Raw genomic sequence first — 21342 nt, 5'->3', positions numbered from 1 at the left:
TCTCAATAATTGACAATATTACTGTGACTCGCTCACCTGAGGAAAACAGAATTCTGTTGTTTTTTAATGTTTATGTAAATGTAATGCTGGTGGGAATAACTGAAGAGGAACAGCTTCTGGTCATTTGTCTGGCAGGGTGCAAGCAGTCAGAGTAGAAACTTCGCTACTGTCATCTGCTAAATGCCTTGTGATTGTTTGGGACCCGCAGGAACAAATTATAAGAATAGGCAGACGCAGTTGTCCTTGGCTTGACTATGAAGATGCCAACAATCTGTGATTTGTAATTTTTTCCTCTTGCATAAACTTTAATTGATCCCCAGGAAATAGCAGGGAGATGCCTCATTTCTCCTTCAGCTGAAGTAGGTTTGAAATGACAGCTCCCTGCTGCACCGAAACGCTCCTGTGGCCATCACAAATCGCCAGCTGTTCAGGTATTTGCATTGCCAACAGATACTGGGGGACAAACTCAGAGGTTAAAGCTAGACAGGTTACCTAAAGAAGAATCACTTTTCAAGCATCGTATTAAATCTGAAGGATCTCGTTTAGGAAAAGCTCCCATGGTTTTAATGATAACTCGTAGAGAGGCTTTCCCTGAATGCGGCTTCCAAGTTATCTTCCATATTTTCCAAGGGAAGTGTAATGGAGCAGCAAATAATCTGAAGGTTTAAGTACCGAGGCAGAAAAGCTCTCTGGTTTTGGAGCAGTTACATCACCACTGTGCTTCCATGTACTCCGGCTGCAATGTCTTCAGGAGGAGGACTGCCTCTGGATGCCCATGCACCAAACCTAACAGAGCCTGATGTCAGCTGAAGGCTCTTCCAGCTGACACGTTAAAAGTAATAAACCTTAATAGCAACTGTAGGTGTTAAGTCTCAGCAAATGTTCTGATGATGGGGTAGTCTTTAACCTGTTTTGCTAACAGACACATAAAAGCTCTGATTCCTAAGCTGGTCTGAAAGCTGAAAAATGTGAGTCTGCATTTGTTACCGCACCTTGCATGACCTTGGACAAGTCACTTAGTCTGAGACATGAGTGAATGTACTTCTTTCACACAAGAGGAGCGATGAGGATCCATTAACATGATCAAATATCAGAAAGTCAAGTATCAGAAGAGCTGATGTCTATTAATTTATCATTATTAGCACCATTCCATGTAAGACTGAGGTAACTGAATAAGTCATTGCTAATAAGGCTGAAAAGTGGAGCCGGATAGTAAAACAGCAGGCAACGAATTCTTGTCTTACACCTCTTTACTATAACTAGGTAAAATAAAATTCCTCTTACAAAATGTCTCATCCTTCCTAACCATGACTTTTAGCTCAGCCATCCTTTCCATAAAATCGACCTGTCAGAGTTCAAACTATTTACAGTTTGAAACCCAGAACATTTGAGTATGTGAAACAACTCAGTCTTGCATTTCAATCCAAAGGCTTCACAGTGCTCACAGAGGTGGTTACGTAACATCTGTTTACAGCTGGGAAAGGCTCACAAGCACTTCCCATACTTTTCCAACAATGCTGAAACATACTCTCACCCTCCATATATTATAAAGCATCAGAGAATAAGCAACACAAACAATGCTCATGGAAGCGTGTTGGTGAATTCCCTCGTGTGTGGCAATGGCTTTTTCCTGAACTAACATGAAACTTAAGATCCTTTTCAACAGGCATGTGTGTTTGCACACAGAGCAGAACATGACGCAGGCCAAACTGATGTCATTAATCAGAGCTCCACACTACAACTACCCCCCAAAAAGGCAGAGTACAGAGGCATACCCGTACTTCACTTTAAACCTTGGAAAAACAAACACAGCACAGCAAGCATCACAGTATTATTACTGCCTTTGGTGCAATTATTTCTCTCTAAGGTTAAAGTTCCTGTAATAAAATACTGTTGTTGAAGGTCTATTTACGAATTGCAGTTCTGTTGCTATTTCAGTGCCTCTTTGCTTCACCCCCGTGCAAAACAAAACCCAGGCAGAGCAGTAAAGACAGTTCTGAATACAGACACTGAACATTAAACCCCTTTTTATGAAATTGCTTCTTAAAGATGGTTTTCTCAAGCGGAAGAAAAAGATAATGAAAAATCATGCAGAGCCACTTATATAATACAGGTATGGCAGAGGATGGAGTGTTTTTCCTCTGGCTGTGAGACTACTGACTGTGACAGCAAAATGACTGGCTGGTCTGGGATACAGATCTGTCTCTCACAGAAACTGCTGAATCCAGCCCCATGAAGTAAGAACCCTTTCTACCTTTGAACATGCTATGTCACGTCGACATGCTCTTGCTGGTTTGTGAAAATAACACAACTAAACTAAAAAATGAGGTGACAACAGCCCAGAAAGAAAATAACAGATTCATACGCACTTCATAAATAGGTCACCTAATAGACAGTTTAAAGAACATCAGTTTGTGTAAAATATTTTTTAAATTATTAACATAAAACCAAATATAAATCCAGTTAACATAACAACTTAGCCATATTCTGAAATAGGTAGATGAGATCACTCATTTCTTTAATCTAAAACATTTTAAATTAGCTGTACTGTTAAATTTAGACTTGAAATACAGGAATACTATGAGATACAGGAATCAAGCACAGACTAATTTTTGCTATTGCTTGTATTCCTGCCTTCCCATCTAAGCAATCTACACCCGGCACAGTTCTAGCAGGAAATAATACCACCTCAGGACAAACATAAGACAAACAGCTTCATTTCTGTAGGGATCAAGACAGACATAAAATCTTGGTTTCACGGGACCAGCACATCCTGGCATACAGCATAAAACTAAAAGCAACCCTGCGCAGAATTTCATAACAACATGCAGTGTACCAAATGCAGCAAGAACTGTCAACAGTTACCCCTCCTCTGAGTAAACCTTTAAAAAGAGCAAGTAAAATTACAACAACAGAAAGGCACCAACCTTAAACTAAAGATAATCACAAATTACTGAGGAAATTTTCATATTATACCAGTGCTGCTGGATTGTTTTTCCACCTCATTTTTCTCTCCACAAAGTTTGCATGACGCATGCTAAATGAACCATCCGTAAATCCACATTTTTTTCCAGCCTGTTTTGTCGTCAGCTCTCCGGGATCCTATTGTGCAATTCTCCTCCCCTCTCCCCCAAACACTTCTACTGCTGATGCAGAGGCTGGCGGCTGCTACAGCATAATGCAGTTTTCAGTAACTATGGCAGCAATAGCTCTGTGGTGAGGCTGAATGCCTGCTGCAACAGAATCTTAAGGCTCAAATAGAGAAACTCACGTGTAAATCAACACTGTTGCTAGAAGCTGAAATTTGCCAATTTTCCCAAAGGAAACATCAGTCAAGTGAGCATCCCCATCCTTCTTTCTGCCTAGTGTTCGAGCCCTATTTTCTTCTACAAATGCTTTTCCAGGGGAAGAAGAGTTAATGATGAAGCAGAAAAAGGAGATGTTGGCAGGGCATTTTGCAAATCCCAGCACTGAAAGCAGTCACAAGTCAGGGTCACAAGCCACTGATATACATCCACCCCTGCTTCATCCTCCCCTCCACCCGTGCCCAACCCGGCGCCCTTCCCACAGGGGCTGAGAGCATTACACAGCAGCAGCACGGGATCGTACACCTCCTTCTACCTAACACAGAGGCTCCAACCTCTCCCTGCTCCCACCTAAAGCAAAGTGAAGACTGACAGAGGAGATGTGAAGACCTTGTCTTAGCACCTCCTCCAGCCTCCTGAAGCAATGCCACTCACACAATTCAAAGCAGAATTTGGGGGTTAGGGGACAGGAGGTACCAGGGGGTAGGAACTAGGAATCAGTCAAAACGGTCAGCAGAGGCAGAAACCTTTAGAAATAAGGAACTTTTGGTAATGTGCACACAGAGGAATCCCCTCCAGTGAAGTGACCATCAGGTGAAATAGCATTTGGATTTTTGATTAGCTGGTTTGCTTACAGAAAAATTAGACCTATGGATTTTTTGTTGTTTGCTTGGAGATTTTGGTAGGGGGGAGTGGGGGTGGGGGTGTCGTGTGTTTGTTTTTTGGTGGTTTTTTTGTGGGACTTCTTTTATCTTTTCATACAAAACCTCTTTTTTTCTTCTTTTCCTACATCCCCCAAAACAACAGTAAGGCAACAACTTAATATAACAATTTTTTAAATAACCTTTCCAAAAGCGACCTCTCTTTGGCAAGGAGTCACCGACACAACACACACTCCAGTAAAGGTCACTGCTGCCTTGCTAAATTCCAGTTCAGCTGGAGCTCCAATCTATCGGAGGTTTTCCCCCTTATGATTTCAGTTATATACAGAATCAGTTAGTTCCCCTGCTAACTGACCGTATGCGATTCTGCTGGCAGTTGCAGAGTTGCTGTAATTAAACACAGTGCATTTCTCTGCAAAATGAAATATGGGAGGGATCTTTTAAGAGATGCAAAAGGTTTGTTTAACTTGCATTAGTAGAGCACTTTGAATTTTTCAAATGAAAGGTGTTAGTAAGAACTCATGAGTAATATTTTTACTGATATTAGTTGCATGTGTTAACTATACCACATCAGAATAGTAAGTGTTGTGTTCTCCAGCATCTGATGCTATATCTACAGCACTGTTTCCTTTCCAGTTCAGTAGAATTTCACACATTCTTAGTAGAATTTTTTAACAATATTGATATTTTCAAGGAAAAAGAACTTAAACACGTTCCAAGCAGCTAATTCAGTGTACTGCTATACCACTGAACTCTAATGGAACAACTCCTGTTTTTTTTCAAACCAGCAAGAGAACAAAATCAGAACTTATATTTATATGCAGTATGGTATTAAGACAATGACAGGAGCATGAACTTCATTATCTACTTATTTGTGGTGATGCTGTCGTAATGTATTCAAGATTGGTGATGCCAGTCACAAGCCCTCTGTGTGTTTGCTACCTGGCAACAAACAGCAGAAGTTGCAAGGGCTGGGGTACTGAGTAGGGTGTACGAGCAAAAAGCCAAGTAAGAGTACAATGAATCACACCCCTTTCCAAGGAAAGTTTCATGCCTAAATTATAATATTGAATATTTGCAATGGTGGAAATTTGTTTTCTCTCTCATTCCTCAAAATATTTTAACATACAATTAGAGGCTGAACTGGTATTTCAACCCATGGAAAGCAGGTGAGAAAAGTGTCACCACACTGACAGTATGGGAGATAAAACTATAAGTAATCATGACCATAATACAGATGGTCATATGTTCTGAAATAAAAAATACAGAAGAAAACACCTCTTCCATAAAGCCTTTTTCTTCACACCAGAACAGAACCCGATTTGTCCAAGGAATTTTCAATATACTAATGAGTATCCACACTACCTACTACTGACGTCAAATTTAGTATATTTTAGGGTTCGTGTAAATTGGTGGCAGCTTCAGTGCAAACCCCACCCTAGTCATGGCTTTAAAATACAGCATGATTTAGACACATTAACATTCTTACCTTAGTTCAGGACAACATCTGTTTTCTTTACAGATTCTACATTTTTGACTGTAAAAATAAAAACAGGAAATCATAAAGATATTCAGAAAGAAGGCAAAAAAAGTTCACTGAAGCCTATTATACACAGAGATGTTACTGTAATTTTCAGTGGAGCAAGACTAAGATGTAGATTGCTAGCAGCTGGGAAAGCATCAACAACTACCAAGTGAGAGGGGAGAGAGACACACACACAGCTTGCCCCTTTCCTGTATTTTCCTCTAATCATCTTTTCTGACAGAGACAAGACCCAGTACTAGGCGGACTTTCTATTGACAAGCAAATGAGCCCTCCCTGTAGTCCAGTTAGCCTTATATTACTGTTTGCAAAGTCCCTTGACACAACTTTTAGTATCTGACGACTTTTCTTCACACAAGCTGGACATTTGAGGGACTACATATATCTTGCTTTATTCTCCTATTACAGATCTCAGGCTAGATGTCTCAGTTATAACCTACATGAGCAAAACTATCTGTCTGGACAGAAACAGAGGTTTTCTGGTTACCGTAGGAAGGTTGAATGGATCAATTCAGTTTAATTTTGAAAAAAAAATAAAAACCTACTCAAGAAAGAAGAAAATACCACTGGATTATGTAAGGTGAATTACAACTAGTGTTAGACACAGTTTGTAGCTTTTTCCTGTAAGAGGTAGACATTCATAAAAATCAAGTGAATGCAATATGATAATGCTTTTCATTTTCACTGAAGTGACCATTTGAAACACTCCAGGTAAGTATGAGGGTAATGTCAAGCAATGTGATACGCACAGTCCTGTGATTAAAAAAATTGATCAACTCAAACCCACCATCTGAACATGGTCTGGAAAAAAAATCAGTCAAAAACATTCTTCAGTCAGGTTAAAAAGGAGAAAACTAAGTGCAGTTCTGTGCTAAACTGTTGACAATGCTTCGGGATTTCTGCGGGCTTCTCTAGGACCATCAACAAATTTCCATGACAAAAGCTGCACCTCTGATGTTTATACTCATGTAAAGAGCGAGTGGGTATTTACTTGGTATTTTTGAAAGTCGTTAGACAAACACTTATTTTTAAATTATTTGTAACTCTTACAAAGAAAATAACAGTAGCAATGTGTAAAATGTACCTCAGTAAAGAAACAAAATGAAATACTATTTTGTATAGAAAGGTATCACTGCAGCAAATGAAAAGTAAACATAGAGATTAGATACATTAAAAGAGACACGCAGAAACACACTGTCCAAGGTGGAAAGCGAGCCAATTGACTAGAAGTATGAAAAGTTGTTCAAAACAGAGATAACATTTTATGTTCATAAAACCAAGAGGAGATAATTCCTTTAGAGAGAGATAGAGTCCCAGTATGTTGCCACATCAAAAACACTCTAGCAAGAAGCAGAACTATCAACAGATATGAAAGAGAAGATGGCTGTTTCTTGCCTTTAACAGGTCAATTGAATGTGCCAGGCTGAGAGAAATTAAAAAAGAGAAAGAACCCAATTACATTTAATTCTGTGATATTCTGCTTTCAATGTTATGAACTGAAACCCAGGAGACATCTTAATTCATGTTCCTGATACATATTAATTACTCTCTTCATCACACCAATTATTTCCCTTTCAGAACGGCTCTGCCATGGAAAACATACACTAGGCACTGTGAGTATGAGCAGCTCTTCAACATTTTGGAAGCAGTCTATGCCTTATTTACTGCTCAGTTTTAAAAAAAGAATCTCAATGGCTTTGAAGATGGAGGGCTCAATGAGGACTTAAACTGAAGGGAATTTATGAACAAAACAACCTTCTGATTTCCACAACAAATTAGCAGGGAAACTGAATTGGCAATAATTACCTTGGCTAAATCACAATTCTTATCTAGAAAAGTAAGAATATTGAAGTAAGAATATTGTAAAAGCTATAGATTAGCTCATAAATCAAAATGGCTATAATGCAGATGTGCAAGTGAACTGAGGCTGTCAGACAGTCTCATCTGCATCACCTTCTTGATTGTGCATCGGTATTCACTGTTCATCAATAAATAATTTTTCAGGTTTGTTGCCTGGACATCATAACATTGTATGTTAGTTGGACGATGCATTTTCTCAGGCACTTTTATTCGAACACTTGAAAACATGATGGGACCTGTTCTATATACAACTCAGTTTTATCTGAACCAGGCCCTTGTTCAGACATCATCCAACATAAGAAATAATTTTTTCGTTTGTTTGTTTTAAACTTACTTGTCAAGAGAAGAAAGGATATAGTGAGGAGAATGGGTGCAATTTCCATCCAAGTTGAGCCAGTCCAAATCTCCACAACTCAGAATGGGTGGGGTTTCATGAATCTACAAAACACACAACATGAGAATGGGCATGAGAACATCACAGCAAGCCAGGAACTTCCAAGTTCATTAATACCACCATTGCTAACTACCTGTGCAATGCTGCAGGAGACCTCCCACTGAGTTAACAATCTCACTTACACTTTCAGTTAGTCTTTGATAATTTGCAAAATTGCTAAGTATTTGTTACTGAGTACACCTCTTTTTGCAGCTCTGTTTTAATGTACTGCATGTTTAATTAACCAAGAAATTACATATGAAAACAAACGGAAGTTAAGCCCCTTAACTACAGAAATGAGCACAAAAGGACAGTTGAGCAGAAAGTATAAAACATTACTATACGAAAATCCATTTTAAAAGGCAGATCCTTGCCAATACCAGTTGGTAATATGGCTATGTCGTAAGCCGGAAAATCTACATTCTTTAAGTTAGTTTTTTTAGTTATATATGCCAGTCATTTTAAGAATTATCTAAGTTTTTAAAACATTATTGAACTAGCTGACCAAATAATATCTTGCAGTAGTTAGTTCACATTACTATACGAAAATCCATTTTAAAAGGCAGATCCTTGCCAATACCAGTTGGTAATATGGCTATGTCGTAAGCCGGAAAATCTACATTCTTTAAGTTAGTTTTTTTAGTTATATATGCCAGTCATTTTAAGAATTATCTAAGTTTTTAAAACATTATTGAACTAGCTGACCAAATAATATCTTGCAGTAGTTAGTGAAATTTGCAGTGAAATTCAAAGAATCTGAATTTGCAGTAGTTTGCAGTGAAATTCAAAGAATCATAGAATCATTTAGGTTGGAAAACTTAAGATCATGAAGTCCAACCGTTAAGCCAGCACTGCCAAGTCCACCACTAAACCATGTCCCTAAGCACCTCATCCACATATCTCTTAAATACCTCCAGGGATGGTGACTCAAACATCCCTGGGCAGCCCGTTCCAATGCCTGACAGCCTTTTTAGTGAAGAAATTTATATCCAATCTAAACATCCCCTGGTTCAACTTGAGGCCATTTCCTCTTGTCCTATCACTTGTCACCTGGGAGAGGACACCAATCCCCACCTCTCTGCAACCTCCTTTCAGGTAGTTGAAGAGAGCAATCAGGTCTCCCCTGAGCTTCCTCTTCTGCAGGCTGACCAACCCCAGCTCCCTCAGCTGCTCCTCACAGGACTTGTGCTCCAGACCCTTCCCCAGCTCTGTCACCCTTCTCTGGACACGCTCCAGCATGTCAATGTCCTTCTTGCAGTGAGGGGACCAAAACTGAACACAGGATTCGAGGTGCAGTATTACCAGTGCCGCATACAGGGACACAATCACTGCCCTGGTCCTGCTGGCCATGCTATTTCTGACACAAGCCAGGATGCCGTTGGCCTAACATACCAAGAATTTACCTGTTTCTGATGTATGTAACAATTAAGTGCTTTCCGAGGCAACAATACTCAAGTACTTAATCCCTTAAATTTTCCATTTCTTCTAGTATACCTCATTTGGGATGGTGAAATGACAGATAGTGAAGATAATTCAGAAAATTATCAAATGTAGAAATGTTCTTAACTGGTCTTTTCACTGCGGAATTCTGTCTTTCTGTTTCAATACTACTGTAGTCATGACTAGAAATAGGAAACACTAAATTATTCAAGGGATCTGCATCATCTTTTGCTAAGTACATCTGAAAGAAGCATTAGTGTCCTCCCACAGAAGGTTTAGTGCCATTACAGACCATTAGATGGAGGAAATGAAGCAAGTGAATATGATGAGAAGAAATACTATCTGCATCAGGCTTGCTTTTAAGAGGAAAAATAATTAGGAAAATCAATGAAGAATTAGGAAAGAAAAATACAGTTTTAGAACTTACTGATCTTCTTTGTCTTAAGATAGCAGCTTCTGCTGGGTGATTGAATCTAAACTTGTGAGACTTGCCAAGAACAACAAGGGCCCCTGTGAAAAAAAATTAGTTAGAAATCTACGGAGACCTAATTCATCAAACAGTTGGCCCCTAGAATGTTAGCAGCTTCTTAACTCCAGTAAACAGGCTACAGCATATACAAACTACTACAGAACAGTATGTTAAAAAAAAATAATTCTGACCAACAGCTTTCTCACCATCATAGAGCAGAGAGCTATTTTTAAAATTTGCCACTATGGAACAGCAGAGCTATGATTCTGTAATAACAGCACCCAAGCAAAATAATCTTGGAGATCTCTGCAAACTCAACATAACAGTAAATTTCCTGTTCATATGAAAGACCAGCATGACTTCATTATCAAAAATATAATCAACCTACTGTTGGAAATTTGGGGTTGCAGTGACCTGGATATTAAAAAGAAGATAGCGTAAGTTCCCAGGAACTGGATTTTTTTTTTTTAAAAACAACTTGAAAATAGTTGGGTGAAATGGGCTTCTGACTACAGGTCTTGCCTTTTCAGAAGGCTGCAGACTACTGCTGCCAAAAGTGGGTCCTAATATTGTCACCTATGTCTTCACTTTACTTTCTGTAGGGTAGTTAATTAATTTGTCCCAGTCTAGAAGCTGTAGCTATGGATCAAACCTTGTGGTGCTAGGCAGGAATAGGAGACAGAGATGTAGTTCTTAAACCTGCACGAGTTCCATAAATCCTTGTCTCTAAACTCCAAAGGTAAGTTGATTATGATGCAGCATTCACAGAAAAATCAAGCCTTACCTTGTGAGAGTCGACATGATCCAGTGACTTCACATCCATTCACAGTGCAGTGTGCGCCCTGAACTGGTCGCAGTGTCACAATCCCACAGTTGTTATCTATCATACAGTGGTCCTTTTCAATCCACCGTCCCTGCAAAACTACGATGTATAGATTTGTTTTATCTCACCTGTCAATGGGGTTGGGCTTGCACTATTTTCCTCAGAATGAAGTACCACGCACTGTTTGACACTATGACCGCATACTTCATACCTCAGAAAACTATGTCATATGCAGAACAAGGAGATTAAATTGCCAATTCATTTGACTGCTAGCCCAGTACTCAATCACAGAAAAAACTTACTTGATTAAAAAAAATGAGATTGCTCTTTTAAAGAATTTCTGGTTCTGAAAAACTATATGATAATTTCTGATTCATAAGCTGATGTGCAAATTCTTCTATTGTGTTGAATTTTCTTATTGCTATTGTGGCATTTATTCTTTATATTTTACTAGTCTATCAGAAGAAATGAATCAAATATAATCAGATTTAGCAAAAGTAACCAAAGCTGAGATTCCACAAAATTTCCAACATCAGTATAAAGTTTTAATTCTGTATCATTGTTTGTACCTCTAGAGACTGACTATTAAAATTAGGAGTAGAAATGCAATTAAGTAAAAAAATATTCCAAATAATTCTGATTTTATATCTACAGTACTCTGCCCAAGTAGTGCTGAAAAGCATTTTTAATGTCTCAATCACTTGTGCCCCTAGTTTAGGACAGAACATACCAAGATTTGGATGATGGATTTTTAAACTCCAGTATAACATTTCACAGGTGGGAAGACAATTCCAAGAATATCTCAATTAAGTCAAAATCATTGACTTCTTGACCTCTTAAATAAAACCAAAAAATAACTGAAAGATTTTAGCCAACTTAAACAATTATTCTCTTCTATTTACATTCTTTTATAACGAAAGCTGACAAACAGAAATATTAGCTAGCTATTACACTTGACAAACATAAACCTCTTGGTTTGACCTGACCATATCATAAAATAACTTGTAATATAATTCTCTTACCAATGTCTTGATCTTGGTCTGAATCACTTCTTCCAATTTTGGTTGTTCCTTCCTAAAACAAGAAAATAACTAATTTAAAAATCAGTTCCTGAAAGCGGATCATATATAATGATTAAAAATGTTTTGGTACAGCATCTTAGCAAATACGTGAAATAAATCACCTCTGAATGACTGAATTCTTTAGAACAAACTCTACCTACTACTTCGTAATACGTCAGCCTGCTGTCCCCCATCGCAGTGCTTTTACTACTTATCCTACAGCTATGTCAGTTTCTCCTATTACTACACTAGTAGATGAAGTAACCCTTGGTGGATATTTTTGGGCTGTGACTGAGACAAATATTTTGATTCACACGTTCTGATGCTTTGAACTTTTACAGCAAGACTTCCTGTTTGTCGAAGCAAGATAATTCTTTTTATAAAGATCCCATGCAGGAAAAAAGAAGATGCAAAATCATTATGCGGTTAATCAGTATTTTCAGACATAAAAGTAACAGAATTCCTATTTTGTCAGGGAACTTTGTCATGGATTATGAATTCTTCAAACTAACTACTAAAGGAGAACTTTCTCCGAAAAATTAAACTACATTTGTGAAAACTCTTCTTGGTGGTTATGGTATAGGGGCAAGTTCCCAAACCTGAAGATTCAGTAACTGCAAAGGGATAAAAGTCTCCAGAACAAGCAGACTCAAGCCACACTATGGGCCAGCGATGGAAGGCAGATAGTATTCTTATGATACAGTACAAATATGAATAAACCAGTAATTTAATCAATACTATGAGAAAAAACTACCCAAAAAAGCAATGAATTTGCCATCTGCCTAGTGTGTTCCGTTACCAATTCTATCTTTTTCCTTAGGAAAACAAAGCAAGATCATTTCCGAGCTCTGAAGAGACAGTCTACTTGATTACTGTAAATTGATTAGTGAAGGCGCCCTAAAATGACTTACTGGCAAATCTTTCAGTCATATTAAAATTAACTATGGTAATTAAACTACTGGATTTTTGTATTCTAACTAGAATAAATGGCATACGCATCATACTCCAAGCATATTATCACTCAAATGTAAAGATGAAGCAAGTAGCAGTGATTGGAAGCCTGAAGACTGGGAAAAGGAAAGCTGTACCTTACTGTAAGATGATGCAGTTACAGGTAATTATGGGTACATCATAGTGCTTTTGTGCATTGGAGGGAAAGGGAATGATTATCATCCAGTTCCTCACAGAGCTCAGCTACCTGAACCAACTAACAGACTCCTCTGCGACAAGCTCTGATGAGACTCCTTTGCTGGAGAGACTGAAAACTGGATAGTGCTCAGTTCCCCTGCTTTGGAGTAATTATCAAGATACACATCAGCTTAACATCCAGTGGACTTAACCACAAAATATCCACCTGGCTTGGCCACAACTTCTAGAAAACTTATGATCCATATGGCCTTTGACTCACACCTCATACTATCAAGCGAGTTAGCAACATGTATTTTATACAAAGAGGAGGAAACCAACTCCTGAAAGACCTCTTTCTCTACTCTCTTCTTGTCTAAGCAAAGAAATAGTTATTCTAGTTCCAGAAGAAACTTTTTTCCAGTAGGCTGAAGCAGCTCCTTGGTAATACAATTGAATTCAGAAAAGTGTATTACAGCAGTATAGGCTCCTGAAATTCACAGTAGTATCCCAATTAGAGGAGTAATTCTGGGTGAGTTTAAGTACAACAAAAAATTGCAGCTGAGAGCAAGGGCACAGCAAACTAACTCAACTTAAAGAAGAAAACAAAACAAACAGAGTCACAGCCCAGGCCTATAACAATTTCATTTTTTTAAATGCTATCACTGAGCTAATAATTTACATATTTATAGTCTTTCTTAATTTTATATTGAGTATTCTACCTGAAAATTTGAAAGACAGATGATTCAGGTGAAATGATCTCACAACTTCACCTTCATGTATTAAGGTACACCTTCATATCTCTGAAGTGCTTTTGCATTGTTGCCCTCTTTTCTGGCAGTGTTTCCTGACTAAGGGTAGAATTCCCAAGGCATAGTATAGTGCCAAAGAGTATGAGATTACTTTTCCCCTTCAGTTTTAGGAGTACTCCAACTTTCAGAAAAGCTTGTGAAGAAAAAGTACATCTTTTTCTAAAACAATATAAAGATCCCATATTTTTAAGCTATGCAAAAAGATCAGTTAAACTATAGGGAAAACCTGTATTTTTGTTAATGAAAGTCAGAAAAAAAGAACAGAACCTAAGAAAGAAAGGTTCTTTAAGCACAGACACAGCATTGATTAGTGCAATTAATACTATGGACCATCAAGTGATGAAAAGAATAAGACAATGTTTATTCAATGTGATCTGGGAACTGCTGCCACGGCCTCTCTAGAAGTACAATGTCAAGTGCTGTTACATACTGATGCCCTAATACGTAAGGAACTGCTAATGTTTTACCTTCTTGTTGTTCAGATGAAGGTAACAGACACCAGAGTCTAAAAGGTGCAAAGCACAAAGAAAAGAAAAGGCAGCATCTAGGAGCAAAGAAAGAGGGGACAAAGATGTTAGTGTGACAGAGAGACACTAATGACTTCACAAGGTGACCCTTCAAACTAGGTTTCTCCATTAAAATTAGTATCTTTGAATTACTGTAGGTGTTGGCAAAATTAGTATGTGAAAATATTTGCTGTTTCCAAAATGGCACATAATAGAAAAATATTTGATATTAATTACTTCTAATAGGAATTTAATGTCAATGTAGGATTGAGCAGTTCAAGTTGCATGTAGATCAGAACTGGACATTAATACTTGTTCTCTAATTATTACCTGGTACAATTTCTTTGAGCTGGCATGAGAAAAATTAGTAAGGTTTCCCTTTCAATATGATAAAGAACAACATGATTTCTTTTTCAAATATTTGTTGCAGCCTTTTAACAGGGGGAAAAAAAAAAAATCCTGTGTTCCTAAACTATATCACGTAGCACAAAACCTAGATTTGGATTAAGATATTTTATTAGTGGACAGATACAAGATTTTCAAGCATATTTAACAAATTCTTTGCTCATGAGTGTACCTCTATAGAGATGCCCATCCATCATTCCTTTTATGTTAAACAGCATCAATATTTTGGCAATTTCCATTCATTTAAACAACACTAAAAAGTCTAGTTTAGCACTGACTTATTAAACAAAAAAATCCCCTGAAACTATTTGACCTAGCCATGCACATCGTAAGCCACAACATACAGTAACATACATACAATGTCATGGAAGTTTCTTGGTGAAAACCTTGTCTTAAATGAGCAGCTACACAGCAAAACAATGCCCATGAGGCCAGGAATTCTACCTGATCCTGGAAAACAGCCACTCAGGTGGGATAACAAGCAATTAGCACTTGAACTACACACCTGTAATCTATTTGGCAGGCCTGGTAGGGTTAAAAGAGCCATATATAGAAGTCATAGCCAAAGTGAGCTTGTGCTTGTTAAAGCTTACTTTTATCTTGGATCTATGCATAGTAGATCCAAGTAATTCTAGTCTTAAGGATACAAGTACCTAGTAAAATCTGGACTTGTATGTCTGGTATACTTCAAGCACCATCCTTTACGCCTACACACACACATGCACTCACACCTGTCCTCATGCTTTGGGGACAAACTATTAATGTCTAATTTGAGTATTCTACTTATGATACATTATCAAATAATTTGCACATGCATTTATAAGAGGTCAACTTCTTATTCCATACATGATTTCTTCTCCTCCTCCACTTTCATGTATCCTTTTCTGGTTTTTTTTTCCCCCCGTTACCTGTGTCCTGTGGGCTGTGGCCTTTCCTTTTGGATAGTTGTTGTTGTAATGCCACTTCAAGCAGTCTACGTTTCCAAAGAAAACAAGTGTTTTCAAAAACAAAGGAAAAAATAAGAGAAATGACAGTATCTCACCCTGAGATGATACAGCACCACTCCTGTGCTGAGGATATCATCATCCATGGCCATTAGATGAGGTAAACTAGAATCTATCGTTACTCCAGCTTTTTCTTTGTTGATGTCCACACTGTATTCTTCCATGATGGCTTTCCTGTCTGTCCACTTACTTGTCCAGTCTTTGGTCAATTGCTCAATCTTAAAGAATAGGAGAGGACACTGTTTCACCTACTAAGCAGGTTAACTTTTCTCATACATAAATTTCTTCAGAAAGAACAACTTTTTTTTTTCCAGTTACTGTGTGCAAAATTCTTTCACCAGTTGCAATGCAGGTGCACTTCTAATTGCAGTATATTTCTGTGGTGACAGAAGAAAAAACCCCCAGCTGGGTAAAAACTGTACTACCACCTACTGAAGCAGGTTTAATCTACTGAAGACTCACTCATTCCCAAAACATCAGAAAGACATATGATCATGCTAACCAGTTATTTTGCCACCTGTCTTCAAGAAAAACTTAATTTTAAGATCTCCAAAACCTTTCCGGCCACCAGTGATTAAATCTTCTTAGTAATTTGGTGATCACATGGCTAAAGCCCAACACAATGATTTCCTTTGAATAAAATGGAGGAGTTTAATCTTAGAAGAGAGAGGTTCTGTATAATGAACTACTGTAATCTATTGAAACAGCTTTCAAATAAGGAGTAGATTGCACAGACTTAGTGATATGCAATGGACAATATACCATTAACAACATGAAACTTTCATCACAAACTGGTAGAGAGAACCCAAAATGCATTAAGGATGGCGGTTTCCTGCCTATTCACAGCAAACAGAAAAGGATTAGGACAAAAACATTGTCACTGTGGTTTCAGAACTTCCTGGTCCAGTGAAACAGGAGAGAGTTACAGCATCAAAGAGATCATACATACCTTCATTTCATTCTGAAGAACCAGCTCAGTCAGATTTCCATCTCTGTCATCGCTCCAAGAAGGACTGGAATTCCTCTGTACAAAAAACAGCCACCAAGAGCTACATGTTAGTTTCCTTATTCACAACTAGCAGGCATGTTCTTTCACTGTCCAGGGTTTCAAGGAAATGCACTTGGGAGAAGGAAAGACAAAATACAAAGACATTGGATGCTGCCTTCTAGCATTTAGCCTACACCTCCCTAGCTATTGCATGCAAGCTTTTGTGAAGAACTGGTGAAAAAGTATTCACAAAGAGATATTTCCATGTAAATAAATCCTGCACTGTAGTTCCAGTCTCTCCCAGAAAAACATGTTCTCTGTGGCATGGAAAACCAAGATGCTATTATTATTCCAAAGGAGAAAAAACCAAAGAGTGTCGGCTGTATTGTGAGGGCTCACAGACGTTCACAACTTCTTTTGGGGGACAGAGCTTGCAGGCAGGGTGAAACCTCCAAAATACTGCTGAGGTCTACTAGTTCACTTTTTTTGGGAAAGAGGATTGTAACAAGTCTGTCAGGGAATTTGCAATGATCAATATTTCATACTGTCTTGCTGCTTCCATATCCCTACAAATAAAACATTTATATTTCACCATATTTCTGGACAACAAAACCATCCGACTCCATGAAAGACAGGCAAGGAAATCCTTTCTAATCATTACACAACTGTTTATACTTCAGGATTATCAATATAATGCCAGAAAAAGGAGAAATTACAGAAATGCACTTAGCCTTATAATCATCATGAAATCGGTCAGAAAACAGTTTAACTTCCCTCCAGTTAAAAGAAACATGGAAAGATAAACAGACAAGATGAAAATAAGCTACTATAGCAACCTAAAGCACCACTGGTGCTCTAGTTGGGAAGTGTTCTTACGTACCAGTTCAAAGCTCATCAGCATAGTTTTCAACCTATCAATTTCTTCTTGCAGTTCTCTGATCAGTTTTACATTTGCATCCTGAAACATTGAGACACAGATAGATTAAAATCATTCTTTAAATAATTCTAGCTATAAAAATCAATGCAGAGCTGTTCAGGAGCAAGGAAAAAGGCACACTCACAGCAGCACTCCTTGCTCCCCTCTGCCAGGCCCCGGGATGTACTACCTAGGGCCAGGTGGCTCCCATCTTTGATGGGTTCTCTTTTCCTGTAAACTTTGCTCCATCTCTTTTCTGAACACAGACCTACCATGGTAAGTAGGTCTTCCCATCATGACCATAGCTGGATACATCACTACTTTTATGGATTTACCTTCAAAAGAGTCCCATCGAGTCAGAAAAATGCTGTTATTTCTGTCATGTAGAGGAGAAAAATCTAGAGGAGACCAACCAGAATGTCACCAACCATGGTATTAAAAGCCCTTGGAGCTGATGCACAAAGCATTTCCTGTCTGCTTGTCTGGAGACATTTATCTCACTTTGGGAGTAATCATCTCCAAGGGTGCTGGGAGAGGACTTTTTACAAGGGCCTGTAGTGATAGGACAAGGGGTAACGGGTACAAATTGAAATCAGGGAGGTTTAGATTAGATATCAGGAAGAAATTCTTCACAGAGAGGGTGGTGAGGCACTGGAACAGGTTGCCCAGAGATGTTGTGGATGCCCCATCCCTGGATGTCTTCAAGGCCAGGCTGGATGTGGCTTTGAGCAACCTGGTCTAGTGGAAGGGGTCCCTGCCCATGGCAGGGGGGTTGGAACTAGATGATCTTTTGGGTCCCTTCCAACCCCAACCATTCTACGATTCTATGACTCTATGATCTCTGCACTGGCAGTTTTAGGCAAGCAGCATTTTGTGGACAGTTCAGGGAAACTCTTGAGCCAAGAGAGAACTTTCTCTGGGCTGCCAGTGCCACTTTGGCTGAGGTCAGTTTGCAGTGAGGGGAAGAAGGCAGCTAGCTGAAGGGATGGAGTTAAGGGCCTAGCATGGGCTGTGCAAGAGTGATGAGCACACAAGCTGGGAGGCTGAGAGGCTGTGTGTAACAAGAGGCTAACTCAGGAGGACTGTGTCTACTTGCCTGTGGCCTGTCACAGGGCTGAGAACTGCTGCTGCTTAAACCAAACACACTATTTGCTGCCACTAGTGATGTCTAAAAACTAGTTATCAGCACTGGTAATTAAATTTGGGAAACCTTTGATTAGAAGGGTTTCCTTCTGCCCAAGATTTAACCAAGTGTTGTTAGGAAGGCAAATAAGAGAAGTACATCTCTAAGATTCTATCCTTTTATCCATAGATAAAATCTTGATATGTCCAGGCCAAATCACGAAAGAATGCTACTAAAATGGTAAAGTCAACTGCTCAAAGATTAGAAAATGCTGAAATCAAGACTTTTTTTGAAACCTTAATTCAATTCAGTCTCCTTAAATGGAAACACTGTGATTCAGTCCCTAAGTTGTATGATCACTGTAGGACAGCAGCCTCATAGAACGCCAGGCAAAAAATGCACAGTTAAAAGAGCAGCAATTCAAGAATTTTATATTTCCAGCACATGTGATCGTAGATCTTGATTATTATGTGCTATTTGGATTCTGCTGTGAAGACAGGCAGAATTATGCATTTCCCCATGGAATTTTTTAGGCTGGTTCTCATCACTATAGTGTCTAAAACCTCCACAACTGCTAATCAATCTGTTTTAACAGCATGCCTTTGAATGGGAGAATTTTTATTTTTCCCACTTGATACACATGGACTGGGGATAAGAGTGGAAAATGAGGAACAGGCAAACACTGAGAGTTTGCTTTAAGCATCTGAACTTGCACTGAACAAGAATGCTGCAATAGGGGCAGCGTCAGACTCTACCCTTAATACCCTGACACCTTGTAACTTGTGCAGCTTGTGAAGGACACCTGGACAATCGCAGAGTCACAAATTCACAGAGTGGAAGGGGTTGGAAGGGACCTCCAGAGACCACCTAGTCCAATCCCCCTGCCAGAGCAGGATCACCTAGAGTAGAGAACACAGGAACAAGTCCAGGCAGCTTTGAAAAGTCTCCAGAGAAGGAGACTCCACCACCTCTCTGGGCAGCCTGTTCCAGGGCTCTGTCACCCTCACAGTGAAGAAGTGTTTCCTCATGTTCAGGTTGAACCTTCTGTTTCCCAATTTATGGCCATTGCCCCTAGTCCTGTCACCAGACACCACTGAGAAGAGCCTGACCATCCCCCTGACACCCACCCTTTAGCTGTTGATAAGCACTGATAAAATTGGAAATGAATCTGCCACACAGTTCATACCTGGAACAGGCCTATTTTGTACGATGAAGCTGGGGTTCTGTGGCAAAAAATGATTCCCCTGCATTTAAATGCTTCATCATTTTGTGTACTGAAAAGACAAATTGAGGCTACATAGGCTACCTTAGGCCTCGCCTATTAACTTTTGAACTCTTGAGTTTGCAACCTTAACAGAGCTCATTTAACAGGCCAAAAGGAAGGGTTGCAAGGGTTCTACACTTACAGTAACAGGTTAAATAGTGACAAATAATCCTAACATATCTGTCAGAACTTATCCTAAAGACATAGGGTAAACACACATGTCATAACAATTGAAACTCAATGGACAGCGATGAATGGTCGATGAATAGGTGCAAAATTCTAAGTGGCTTAAGCTGGAGGGGATCAAGGGAATTATATCTGTAATATTCAGGCTCCTATTCAGCACTCTTTAACATGGGAAAAGGAGGTATGAATTTTATTCAGAGAGCAGATATACTGAATAAACCTTAAATAATACACACAACAAAATGGAACAAGAATGAAAAGCAGAACTCGGGGCCTCACCTCATTCACTCTGGGCTTGTTAATAATATTTTTGGCATTTGAAGCGTATCTCAATGTACTCATGGTCTCATTGTAGCTGGAGCTGGCAGGAGAGATAGCTATAGGGAGAAAACAAATAGAAAAGAAACACTGTTTTAAAAAGTAATCAGCTTAACCCATCACTTTGCAAAATGGTGGATCTGAGTTTTGCTTTAAAAAACAAACCCAAAAATACCCTTACAGATATTTCATCAAGCTCATAGAGATTGAATTAATACAATCTGTATTTATATAGCTTCAAGACTGTATTTATAACTGTATAAATCACTTTAAATCAATGCTATGACCTTGGAAAGACTCTTAAGCTTAACTTTACGCACAATCAGCACGGTCTTTCATTTCCTTGAGTATTCTATGAAGTATTTATGAATATCTTTACAAGGACAGACTCGTAAGTGATATAGCTGTCTTCTTACTGTAGTAGACATGTATTTTAAGGGGGTAATGTAGTGCAAAACGTTAACAAAGAACAGAAACCAAACTCACTGGCAATCATAATGGTCTTGGAGTTGCCACCCAGACTGTCCTTCAGAAGCCAGGTGAGGATGGAGTCACGGTATGGGATGTACGCTGGTCTCCTGGTCCCACTGATGCTGCTTGTGGAAGGACTGTCAGCATGAGCGCTCTCTCCTTCGCTTGTTATGGTGTTTATGCTCTGGCAGCTGCTGAACATCTGTGAATTTTGTGCTGAAGGAGAAATATCACAGAGCACAGGAAAGGTTTTATCTTTTTCTATCACGGCTATTTAATTTTCTTACATGTCATTACAGTTTATGAAGATGCCACACAGCTGTTCTGTTCAGCTTTTTGTTGTAAATATAGATAAGGCTTAAGACACAGCTCATGGTGAGCCAGTCCTATGCTTTTATCACTACGCTTCAATATAAAGAACTACTGTGCTTACCTAAAGTGGAGATGACAATTCCAAGTGTAACTAGTGACTTGTTAATATTGGCACCTTCAGTAATTCGATCTTTACAGTAACTGGGATCAGCTCTTTCACTGTAGCATACAAGCATAGAAAACACAATGCAAATGGAACAAATATGCTTAATTACTAACATAAAATCAATATGAAAACTTTATGTATTTTCCTGAC

General features: G+C 38.7%; 1 protein-coding gene across 1 annotated transcript in view; it reads right to left on the bottom strand.

Annotated features, from left to right (window-relative positions):
- LOC104504408 (stAR-related lipid transfer protein 9-like) overlaps positions 1 to 21342 on the bottom strand; it is a gene marked incomplete at both ends in the record, with an annotated part of 53960 nt that overhangs the window by 19484 nt on the left and 13134 nt on the right. Inside the window, 11 exons of the mRNA XM_010151533.1 lie at positions 5457 to 5504; positions 7705 to 7808; positions 9671 to 9753; positions 10497 to 10634; positions 11558 to 11609; positions 15487 to 15666; positions 16398 to 16472; positions 17317 to 17394; positions 20205 to 20302; positions 20730 to 20930; positions 21148 to 21245. Coding sequence (XP_010149835.1) covers positions 5457 to 5504; positions 7705 to 7808; positions 9671 to 9753; positions 10497 to 10634; positions 11558 to 11609; positions 15487 to 15666; positions 16398 to 16472; positions 17317 to 17394; positions 20205 to 20302; positions 20730 to 20930; positions 21148 to 21245 — 1155 coding nt within the window. The remainder of the gene's footprint in view (positions 1 to 5456; positions 5505 to 7704; positions 7809 to 9670; positions 9754 to 10496; positions 10635 to 11557; positions 11610 to 15486; positions 15667 to 16397; positions 16473 to 17316; positions 17395 to 20204; positions 20303 to 20729; positions 20931 to 21147; positions 21246 to 21342) is intronic.

Source organism: Eurypyga helias, unplaced genomic scaffold (assembly GCF_000690775.1).
Source record: "Eurypyga helias isolate BGI_N326 unplaced genomic scaffold, ASM69077v1 scaffold19065, whole genome shotgun sequence".
NCBI classification, from domain to species: domain Eukaryota; kingdom Metazoa; phylum Chordata; class Aves; order Eurypygiformes; family Eurypygidae; genus Eurypyga; species Eurypyga helias.
The sequence above is the reverse complement of the archived record's forward strand: the minus strand, read 5'-3'. Positions and strand labels throughout refer to the sequence as shown.